Source organism: Castor canadensis, chromosome 8, assembly GCF_047511655.1.
Source record: "Castor canadensis chromosome 8, mCasCan1.hap1v2, whole genome shotgun sequence".
NCBI lineage: Eukaryota > Metazoa > Chordata > Mammalia > Rodentia > Castoridae > Castor > Castor canadensis.
In genome coordinates, this window is record NC_133393.1 from 57,088,933 (window position 1) to 57,100,951 (window position 12,019).

At 36.1% G+C, this 12,019-nt stretch overlaps 1 protein-coding gene across 10 annotated transcripts in view; it reads left to right on the forward strand.

Moving 5' to 3' along the window:
• The window catches only part of Caprin2 (caprin family member 2), a 47,358-nt gene that overhangs the window by 18,002 nt on the left and 17,337 nt on the right, over nt 1-12,019 (forward strand). For 9 of the 10 annotated variants that reach the window (XM_074083018.1, XM_074083016.1, XM_020178129.2 and 6 more), the window contains 5 exons: nt 3,034-3,272; nt 4,346-4,428; nt 7,057-7,224; nt 8,408-8,451; nt 9,310-9,984. In XM_074083018.1, the coding sequence (XP_073939119.1) occupies nt 3,034-3,272; nt 4,346-4,428; nt 7,057-7,224; nt 8,408-8,451; nt 9,310-9,984 (1,209 nt within the window). The remainder of the gene's footprint in view (nt 1-3,033; nt 3,273-4,345; nt 4,429-7,056; nt 7,225-8,407; nt 8,452-9,309; nt 9,985-12,019) is intronic. The other variant, XM_074083021.1, reaches the window with a different exon arrangement.

Genomic DNA, 12,019 nt, shown 5'->3' on the forward strand with positions numbered 1-12,019 from the left:
TATTTTTCTATGAAAAGAATTTTCATGTCTTCTCTCTGGTTGGATGATTAAAATATACTTGTATAATACTTAAGAATTTCCCTCTTCTCTCTCTGCTCAGTGTTACCCTATCAGATTTTAGTTTTCTCATATGTGGTGGTGTTTTCTTCTTGTTAGACTTAAATCTTTAAAAAAAACCCACCCATGATGTACTAGGTACCTATTTATATGTTCTTCCACAGCTGAGGTCTGGAGGTAGCTCCAACTCACCAAGTTTTGTTGATATTAATCAGATTAATTTTATTTGCCTGTACTTGTAAGTTCACCTTCACTTTAGGTGAGGAGCTAAAGTACCCTGGAACCCCCAAAGGTGATGGTTATTACCATCTGATTCTTTTTCCTGGTAATTTTTGAGTTCTTACTAAGTTTTGTTTTGTTAGTTTTATAGTTTGTGGGACATTTTTTTTTTCTTTGTCTTCAAACTAAAGTTAGAAGCCATCCTACCCAATCCAGTTACATTTTTCTTTGTCTTTATTTGATTATCTCTGTCCTTTGGCAAGAATTCAGGATGAGACAAAAAAAGTAATGTCTTCTTAGTTCCTTCCTAAATAAGGAGAAATAGTCTGTTAGTGACTTTTCATGGCATCTGATCATGAACTAGGAGGCCGTGTACTTTCTTCATACTTGATACATTCAACTAAAATTTGAGGTCCTATTATATGTCATGTTTCTGTGCTGGGCAGTGATACATTGATGAATAACTGAGGTATAGGCCGGGTCATAGATGCAGATAAAAAAATAGATAAACAGTAACTATTTAATGTGACAAGTACTTTGATAGAGGAAGATGAGGGTGGCACAATCCTGAAAAGAAAACCTAATCCAACCTTGGGAGATTAGCTAAAGAGAAATCTGAAATAATTGTGTGATAGTCCTAACCCTGGAAATCAATTGGTTTTCTTATACTATGATGAAATGGTGTCCCAGGGAACTCACTGTCTTAGAGAGCTAGAAAGGTCACCTCTTTTCCTTAGGCAGAAACAGAGACTCCTGTAGTTTTGGCACGTGTGATTGGTATAGTCCATATTGGGATTTTGGAAAAAGCCTTTGCCACTCCTGAGAAAATAGGCCTGCCCATATAAACATTAACCTGTTTCTCTTTCTCAAAATTTTACCTTTGCTCATTGTCTCCTGTCCCTAATAGTAACATGAATCTCCTACAAAGGGATTCATCATGCCACAATACATATTTTTCCCTGAGGTTCCCCTGCCATCTCATCTGTTAGGGTTTATGAACTTCTTTTTAAATTCTTTTTTTTTATTTATTTGTCTATTTATTTATTTAGAGAAGGGATCTCACTGTGTAGCCCAGGCTGGCCTCAAACTCACAAACCTTCTGAGTGCTAGGATTACAGGCATTTGCCAATACACCTGGTTTGACTCTCTGTCTCTTTTATAAAGTTTAAAATACTGATACTATATTAGCAACATGTCTGTAGGAAAAATCTTAGAGTTTCTTGTTTGTAAATCTTCATATGTCCGAAAATATCCAACATGATGGAAACATTACAATAAAAAAACCATGAAGGCAACACTGTCCTTTTTTGTAGTTTCATGGTAAGCCCTGTGTGAGACCTATGTATTTATGTTAGACTTCAGGGTATTATAGTTCTCAGTTTTAGAGTAGACCCAGAGCTTCTGGGTCTGCTTGGTCACAAATTATCTGAGGGGAAACTTAATAAAGATACGGTTTTCCATATCTGTTTTGTCAGCTTAATACAATATATGTCAATATAGACTGACAGGGCAAATTATTATTAAAAATGTTTTTATTATAAAACTACCTCTGTGTGAGGCCCTGGGTTCAATTACCAGTACCCCCCCAAGAAAGAAAGAGACCCCAAAAATCCCACCCTTAATTCTTTTGTAGAAGCTTGCTGTGGTTGTTTTTTGGTAAGATTGAGTACTTTTTTATCCAAAATGCTTGGGACCAGAAGTGTTTGAATTTCAGACTCTTTAAATTTTGGAATAATTGCATATATGTAATGAGATATTTTGGGGTGGACCCAGGTCTAAATAAGAAGTTCATGTGTGTTTCATATATACCTTATACATGTCATCTGAAGGTAATATCATACACTATGTTTAGTGTGTTTATGTTTGAGATCAGGTGTGGAATTTTCCATTTGTGATGTCATGGTGGTGCCCAACAAATTTCAAATTTTGGAGGATTTCTGATTTTGGATTTTTGAACTGGAGATGTTCAAGTTATGTTAACATTTGTGCAACATTTTATGTGTTAGGTTTTCAGTTTCTTAGGTTTTAGCCAGTCTTTAGTTAGTTGCAAACTGACTGTTTCAGTTTAAATATTTTTCCTTGGAAATTAAAAAGAAAACAAATTCTAAATTAATTTTAAAATTAAAATTAATTGAGATTAGTATGGACATTGTGATTGGTACTTTGCTTCTCATCATGTTGTGTTAGAGAACTTTGGAGCCCAGAGTTGATAGTCAGATATTCCGACTCCCTTGGTCTGTTTACCCAAGACAAACCAGTTTATTACTTTGCAACTTCTTCAGCTGAAAAAGGGAGATGAGTTAAGCTGGTCAAGAATTTTTTTTTTTTTTTCAGTACTGGGGTTTGAATTAAGGGTGTTTGCTAGACAGGTGCTCTACCACGTGAGCCACACCTCCAGCTCTTTTTGCTCTGGTTATTTTGGAGGTAGGGTCTTGCTTTTTTGCCCAGGCTGACCTGGACTTCAGTCTCCTCTCTATCTCAGCTTCCTGCTTAGCTTGGGATGACAGACACATGCCACTGTACCCAGCTATTTGTACAAACTTTTTACCAAGGCTGGCCTCTGCTTGCTATCCTCCTGATCTCAGCCTCCAAAGTGGCTAGGTTTACAGGTGTGAGCCACCAGCGCCTGGTTCAAACTGGTCAGTTTGAAAATTGTGATATTTATCATCTCATCTCATCTGTTTGGGGTTAGATTTTATACATATGAATTGCTAATGTGGGAAGTGGAGAGTTGTCAAACTGTGTTTGTTTTAACAGCTACTGAAAGCACAGAAAAAGGCCCAGAGAAGGGAGCACATGCTGAAACTTGAGGCTGAGAAGAAAAAGCTTCGAACTGTACTCCAGGTTCAGTATGTATTGCAGAACTTGACACAGGATCATGTGCAAAAAGATTTGAAAGGGGGCTTGAATGGTGCGGTGTATTTGCCTTCAAAAGAACTTGACTACCTCATTAAATTTTCAAAACTGTCCTGCCCTGAGAGAAATGAAAGTCTGAGGTAAGCTAATGAAAAGGTTTTCTTGAAATAGAACAGAAAGTACTTTAGTCTTTTGGTTATATACTGAGTCAGGAATTAAGTAAACATTAATTTGATAAGGGTAACTGATAGTTTTGATAGATTAGCCAGAAAAAAAGTGAATTTGAATGTTCTCATTAACATTGTGTTTATTGTAACACTGATTTAAAAAGTAACATCTGATCATCATGTTTTAATCACAATATTAATTACAGACATTCTTAAAAATTTTTCTTTAGTCTTTGCCATCTTACTCCTGCAGTATTTAAGTGGAGGTAAATACAATTTAACTTGATCAGTATCATTAAACTTTCAGAACAAGAATTATGCTGTGAATAAATACTTAGAAATAGATCTGATAATTTAAAATAAAAACCTCAGCAAATTGGGCTATCTAATTTCTTCCCCTACAGTTGGCCACTTACTATTTTTGTTTCACTGGAGTAAATGAGTTAACAAACAAACCTTTATGCTTTTGCTTTGTTAAGTACAGTTGGTTCCAGCTTTGTTAGCCATGTTAAAACACACTAGAAGTCAGCCTCATTAGGAAGAAGGCTAATTAAACTTTACTTGTAGAGAGCCATATATCTTTTTATTCCTGTGTTGGTATTCTACTCTGTCATTGGTTGCTTGTTGCTTGCTTCTCACTTTGGTGGGTTCAGGGAATGTGACTTACTTTGATATGTGAAATGTCAGCAAAACATAATTTGAAAAATAAGCTGTACTCTTTAGAGTTAAATACAGCTCTTAATGTTTCCATTCCATTTTCCTTTCATCTGGGACACTTGATAACTAATGCTACTGCACTGGCAATTTTAAACTCTTTTGGTCTATTCCTTGATAGTTATATTTGGTAAAATCGTTATTTTACAGAAAAGTTTTACCTTTGAGATTAAAGGTTATTTAATCTTTTTTTATTTTCAAAGAGTAAGAGGACAGCATTGACATTTGAATATGTTGGCTGTTATGGGTTATATTGTATAAATTGTACTGGTCCACATATTACATATGTACTTCTAAAGCCACTTTGTTCTGCTGCTGCTTTTCCTTGTCAGTGTTGAAGACCAGATGGAGCAGTCGTCCTTGTACTTTTGGGACCTTTTGGAAGGTAGTGAGAAAGCAGTGGTAGGAACAACATGTGAGTTTTCTTACTGTAGACTTATGCAGTAAATACTAAACTTTATGTCTAGAAGTTTAGTATGATACCAAAGGTCTGAACTGTGTCTGTCCATCAGAACTTACATGTCTGACAATACCAATTTCATTGGAGCAATGATTCCCTTTGTTTAGTTCTGTTAAAAGCAGCTATTGTATAGTCAGCCCTGCACTCTAAAATGGAGTAATAGAGAATTTTGAAGTGGCTAGTCAATATGATTTGGGACTGAGAGCTAAGTACTACTGCTGGCTTCAACACTAGCTTGATCATTTTGGAGTTCAGCTTTCTATTCTAAATGGTAGCACTTGTTCTGTTTAAGAATGTTAAATCCACACATTGTTAATATAAAGTCTTATCTACCACATCAGCATAAGAAAATGTGAATGGTTTGGCTAGTTTATTAAATCATTATTTTTTGTCTATTTGGAAATGATCTGGAGAGGGTGAGTCCTTATGGCTTTCTAAATAGCCATTGGCCAAATGACCAAGTACAAATGACCAGACATAAAGTATGAAATACAGAACTTAGGATAATAACTTACTAGAAGCTAATAAACATTTTTGTCATAAAGTTCTTCCTTTTTAGAAATATCCAAGTATATATAACTATCAACATGCCTAACTCTGTTTATGTTTTAATCACAAGTATGCCTAAATTCCCAGCTACTCAGGAGGCAGAGGCAGGAGATTACTTGAGCTCAGGAGTTTGAAGCAGCCTGAGCAACATAGCGAATCCTATACCTGGGGGGCGAGGGGGAAGAAGAAAAAAGAAAAAAGTAAAAAAAAAAAATGGTTTGGAAAATAGTTTGGCAGCTTCTTATAAAATTGAGTATACACTTACTGTATAAGCAAATAATTACACTTCTAGTATCCAAGTGAAATGAAAACATATTTATATAAGTACCTTTGCAAGAATGTTCATACCATCTTTATTCATCATAATCCCCAAGTGAACACAGTCTAGGTGCACATCTACTGCTAGACTGACAAAATATGGTGTATCCATTCAGTGGAGTCTACTCTGCAGTTTACAAAAGGAATGAACTATTGATATATGAAACAACATGGATGAATCTCAATTATGCTTAGTGAAAGAAGTCAGACAATAAATGAGTATATATCATATGATTTCATATGATATATGATATGATTCATATTTCGATATGAAATTCTATGAAAGGCCACTGGTTTTCAGGGGAGGGGATTAATTGCAGAAGAGACATGAGGGAACATGTTTTGGGGTTGATGAAAATAGCATGGGTCTGGTGGCATTAACGTGACTGTATGTCTATAAAACTATATACTTGAAATAGGTGCATTTTGTCATTTGTAAGTTATACCTCAAAGCTGATTTTAAAAAGACAAAATCTATGTCATAGTACTCCTATGAAAGGAATAGTAGACCCAAATCAATTATAGGAACTCTATTGAGTTTGGGAATTATGTTTTATTGGACATTTAAAATGATTTGTAATGCAGCAACTTTATCAAAGATTTTTCTTGGGGGCTGGAGGTGTGGCTCAAGCCACACCTGCCTTCCAAGTGTGAAGCTCTGAGTTCAAAACCCAGAACTTCCAAAAACAAAAAAAAAGATTTTTCCTGATCATCTCATGGTGATGTGCTAGGAGTGCCATACAGCATAGCTCAAGAATAATTATGGAATTTTATAGTTTAAAAATATTTAAGACCAGGATGCTGGTACATACCTATAATTCCAGCTATCCAGGAGGTGATGGTAGAAGGACTGTGGTACAAGGCCAGCCCCAGGCAAAAGCTCAAGACCCTATCTGAAAAATAAACTAAAGCAAAAAGGGTTGGGAGTGATTTAAGTGGTAGAGCACTTGTCTAAGTGCGAGGTCCTGAGTTCAAACCCCTGTCAACCCCTCTCCCCAAATAAAAACCCTTAAGGGTGAATTAATTTAACTGATATAGTGTAAGCATTTTTGTAAACGTCACAGTGTACCCCCAGTACAACAGTATGATAATAAAAAAAACAAAAGCAAAAACCCTTAAGAAGTTGGGCATGGTGGCGCACATCTATAATCTCAGTGCTAAGGAGGCTGAGACGGGAGGGTTGTGAATTAAAGCCCAGCCTGGGCTGATACAGTGCCTCAGAAAACAAAAGCTACCCCTTCCCCCGAAAACCCAATAGATTACCCAAGTTAAGGCTTTCTCTTGGACATATTTGAAGAACTAGCTTTTATTTCTCCAAGGCCTTAATAATGGGGAAGAATAGTTGCTAGTTATTATATCTTAAGGGCAGACAGGAAAAACTGTCTTCTCAGCTCAGGAAGTGTGTGCTTTTGTGACACTAGAGTCTTCAATTAGGATTTTTGATGTTTAGTCATTTTCAATTTATGGAAATAGAGGTCCAGAGAAAACTTAAGAAATTTGCTAACCTTCGAGATTATAATCTTTAAAATTTATGTTGATTCAGCATAAAGATGGATTGCCTATTTACTTTGCATGGTACTGATAAGTCTGAGTCTCCCCAATGTAAACTATATAATGGTGTACTATATGTAGGATAAAGTTAGCATCCTTATTCCCTGTAATTTTCAGCGAACTGCTAGGTTATGTAATAACTAAATCTTAATCACTCTTCCTTAGACAAACACGTGAAAGATCTACTGTCTAAATTGCTGAACTCAGGTTATTTTGAAAGTATCCCAGTTCCCCAAAATTCTAAAGAAAAAGAAGTATCTTTGGAGGAAGAAATACTAATACAATCAGAAAAGAAAAAACAATTACTGACGACTGAATCTATCAAAGAGTCAGGTTTGTTGTAATCTCTGAAATTCTTTAGTGGTTGCATTTTTTTAACACTGTACTTTTAAACAATTGTTTGAAATGATTGTGTGATTTTAATTTGTTGGGTCCTTGATACATGAAAATCTTTACTTGTTGCACGGTAAGCCTAGATTTAGAAAATACCTCTGGCCTTTATTGATGTGATTTATAGAACAAACCTTAACAGAAACATTAGTTTATACTCTGTTCTGAGAGTACATTGGTTTAAAATGAAACTTTATGGAATTTGTTAAACTATAGTAGGATAATTCCATTAAAATTGTAGTTTAAATGTAAGTTATAATAGAATCCAATACAGTAGCAGAATGAGAATATAATTTTAGGTTTAACTATTGATTTATGGAAAAAAATGACAAAATTAGAAAAAGAGGTATACTTTTCAATTACCATTATCTTGGGAAAGCAATATTTTAAGCAAAAGTTTGCTTTTGTTTGTTGAGGTTGGAATTATTAAAAAATATAACTTTACGTGAGGTAAACCAGGCAGGGTTCTGGGTGCCCACCAACAGGAGCCAAGTCATTTCCTGAGCTTACTTCCCCTTAGTCCCAGAACCAAGAAGAGGGCTTCAGTATCTACTCTCTCTTACCTACCTCCTGACCTTAACTTTACTGGCTCTGTTTCAAGCTGAGGTAATTAATTTTTACCCCATAAGACAGGAGCTATAATTGCAGTTTTAATAAAGCGTGTTTGTGGGTAGGAAGAGGTATCTTATTTTCAATGAAGAATTGTTTTTAGCTGGGTATGGTGTTTCAAACTTGTAATCCCAGCCCCCTTGAGAGGCTGAGGCAGGAGGATCATGAATTTGAGACTAGCCTTGGCTATATAGCAAGACCCTATCTCAAAAAAGTTGTTGTTTTAGCTGAAACTTGACTTGAGCAAAGTGTCTTATATGGGAGAGAGACTTGCAATTAGCTTCAGCTGGGCAAGTGCCCTGGTATTGAACTGCATCCCCGACCCCTGCACATGCTTTTGATCAACAAGCAATAGTTAGAATTATTCCTTCTATGAACATACTTAATGGTATCATCTTTTTTTTTTCTATTGCTGTTCTGAGTCCTCTGAAATATGTTGCTGGGTTGAATTCCAGTTGTTGTCAGTCTAAAAACCTATAATTAACCAAGTATTTATTTAATGTCCTTTTCTCTTCAGAGTCTCTTATGGAACTTGTACAGCCAGAGATACAACCACAGGAGGTAAGACTGGAAGGCCATTTGCTGATGTTGGTTTTTTGACTTTTGTGAGGTATTGTGGCTAGGAGATAAGACTCTGGAGCCAGACTGCCCGAGTTTGAATCCTGTCCATGTAGCTTATTAACGTAGTGACTTTGGGCAAGACTGTTATCCTCATATGTAAAATGAGGATAATGATAATGTCTGTTTCATGGGGTTATTGTGAGGATTAAAGGGGCTGACCTAAATTACTTAGAATTTGGCCTGGCACACAATAACTATTTTAGTGTTAGCTGTTACCGTTTTTAATCATGTGTTAAAATTTAAAGATGTGCAGGATTTTGATCTCTGCAGAATTCACTGACAATCTACTCACTGGTGGTAGAGGAGGGTATTTGTTCTCCTAAGTGGCATTGAAATTTATGAAAGAAGCAGAAACACAGTATAATTGCTATATGAGGGAAATACAAAGCAAAAAGGCTGGTGATTCAGGAAAGGTAAAGTTGAACAGTATGACTTCCTGTAGTTGAACTGTCCTCTGCTATAACTTGTGAGGAAGTCAAGTAGGTAGAAGGGTTCTCAGACTGGCAAAGGTTAAAATAGCCTTGGTAAAAGCAACTAAATAAGCATAATATGCAGTTGTTGCCAGTCTTAAGTGAATCAAGCATAACTTGCTGCTTTTGAAGCAAAGTTTATATGTCTGTTAATTGAGGAAAAAGAAATGGATGAAGAAGTAGAATAGTTTTTTCAGAATAATAGGACAGAAGTTTCATGTGAGCATGGCGACTCACACTGATGGATATATGAGTACTAACAGAGTTGAACATTAGTTTTAAGGTCTACAGATTTTATGACTTACAGTACATTATTTCTTTGGTTTAGTTTCTTAGTAGACGCTATATGACAGAAGTAGATTATCCAAGCAAACAAGATGAAGAGCGATCTTGGGAAGCAGATTATGCTAGGAAACCAAATCTCCCCAAATGTTGGGATATGCTTACTGAGCCAGATGGTCAAGATAAGAAACAGGAATCCTTAAAGTGTTGGGAGTCTCCTGTTAAGCACCAGGAGGTATCAAAGCCTGTGGTTTCCTTAGAACAGAGGAAGCAAGAGATTCCAAAACTCAGGTCAACTTTGCAGGAAGAGAAGAAGCAGCAGGAGGACTCCAAACTCAAGCCACCCCCCATCCAGTGGAAGCAAGAAATACCTAAGTCCAAAGCAGGATGCACTCAAGAGGAGCAGAAGAAGCCAGAGACACCAAAGCCTTGGGCAGTTCAGCTGCAGAAAGAACAAGATCCAAAGAAACAAACTCCAAAGTCTTGGACATCTGTGCCAAGTGAACAGAATGTCAGCAAGTCGTGGACCACTCCTAGGTGCAAAGAACAGGATTCAAAACAGCCAGGGACTCCAAAATCTTGGGAAAACAATGTTGAGAGTAAAAAACCCTCCTTAACACCACAATCACCGATTGCTCCGAAGACCTGGGGAGTAGCCACAACAGGCCTGCTACCAAATGACCCACTCCTGCCCAGGAAGTTTAATACAGAACCCAAAGATGTGAGTAGATTTGTATGTCTGTTGTCAGTGGAGGCATAAAAAAGGAGTTGTAATGATAACTTTCTAGTTCTCTTTTAATAACAAAATACATGTGAAATTAATGTAATATACCTAATTCTTTAATGATTAGATGTATTGTTTTTCTTAGAAAGTCAGAAGTTTTAACCTAAGATGAAATTTCTACAATTTTAAAATGTTAACTTTTAATGCCACAATTTTAATGACATGCTCTGACATCAAAGTGGTTGATAATTTAGACAAGACCCCAATGTGAACAAGTAAGTAATGTATATACTTGTCATAGCTGGGAGACTTTATTTCCCTGCACTTCACTTGGTGTCTCCCATGTGGCCTGGGTGATCTTTTCTGACAGAAATTTCATTTTTCTATATTCTCTTGCTTTTCTTTTACTCATTTGTAACTACTTAGATTAACCTGTACTTTTTTTTTTTTTTTTTTGTGGTATTGAGGTTTGAACTGAAGACCTCATGCTTATGAGGCAGGCGCTCTACCATTTGAGCCACTCTGCCAGTCCTGTTTTGTGTTGGGTATTTTCCAGAGAGGGTCTCGTGAGCTATTTTTTGGGGTTGGTTTCAAACCATAATCCTCCTGATCTCTGCTTCCCAACTAGCTTGTTATGAAGAATATACAAGATGGTTGTGGATATTCTAGTTGTTGGGGAACCATTTGAACTAGTTCTCTATTTCTGTTTCAAAATAAGAATCTTCCAGAAATAACAGATTGTAGCATTAGACATTTTGTAGTTAGGTTTTGGAGTATGAGATTTAGTTTAGAAGTAGGCCTCATTCTGTTAATGATAAATAACCGATTCCAGGAAGATGAGATTTACCTTGAATGTAATACTGCACTAGTGTTGCCTGTTAACTAAATTATAAATTACTTACCACTGTTCATAATGCGAACTGGTTACCACCTTATTTGCTAAAAATTTACCCTCGCAATGTTCTTCACCTCTGGATAGTAGTCTTCTGCTGTACCATTTTACCCAAAGGCTTTCTGATAAGTCTTTGGTCTTCTAACATTGTGAGGAATCATTTTGTTTAGGGAAGTGAAGCATTGCATTTTGTAAATAACTACTGTTAGCTCTGTTCTGCATTACGGGCATTGTGCTATTTGTCTCATTTTACTCTCCTTTCCCTCTCTTTTCTTTTTCTTTTTTTTCCCCCCTCTCTTTTCTTCAAGTGCTAGTATTAATTTTACCTTCTTCTTGACCCTGTAGAAAACTGATAGCCATAGTTCATTAATCGGTGGTAATTGTAGTCTGATAGCTGTTTTGGAAGGCAGCTGTGCTCATTACTATGCCACCAACGCCTCCATGATAGCTGTTTTAAGAAATTTATATTTAAAAACCCAATTTAATACCTCAATAAAGCTGTTTAAAAAATCTCATTTGAAATTCCACTAGATATAATAATGCTGGGCCTTTACCATTACTACTTTACCGTACTAGAATACTGATAACCTGTTCTTTGTTGAATGGGATTTAAAATGAGGGATGATTAGTTAGAAAGGTCAAAACTCATATTTAATTTGCTTTTATGGCACAGACAGTAACTCAGATAATACTTCTCTGTAATGCAGTTTCTTGTCTGCATTGCAATGTCAGCTGTCTAAAATATGACTAAGTATAGTCATGGGCAAAATAGAGTTCAAATCCAAAAGACTAGATAATATTAAACTAACCACTAAGGTTCATACTTTTCTCCTCAAAGAGGCCTTTATATATTCACTTAGGGTCTATTGACTTATCTGGTACCTTTGACAAGCTCAGCTGTGTGACTTAGTGAAGTGGAGAAGAGATGGTGGTGGAGACAGGCATGCTGACAGCTGTAAGAAGTAACGGTAATTTTTAAAATTAGGTCTAATTCAAGACGTGCAGCAATTTTAAGCACTTTAGCATGAAAGCTAATCACCTCATAAACATCAGTAGCCCCCAAGTACTTACGTTTTAATAAAATATAATTATGTTCTCAATTCTAGGAATTTTAGGGTGTATATGTGTATATACATTCTT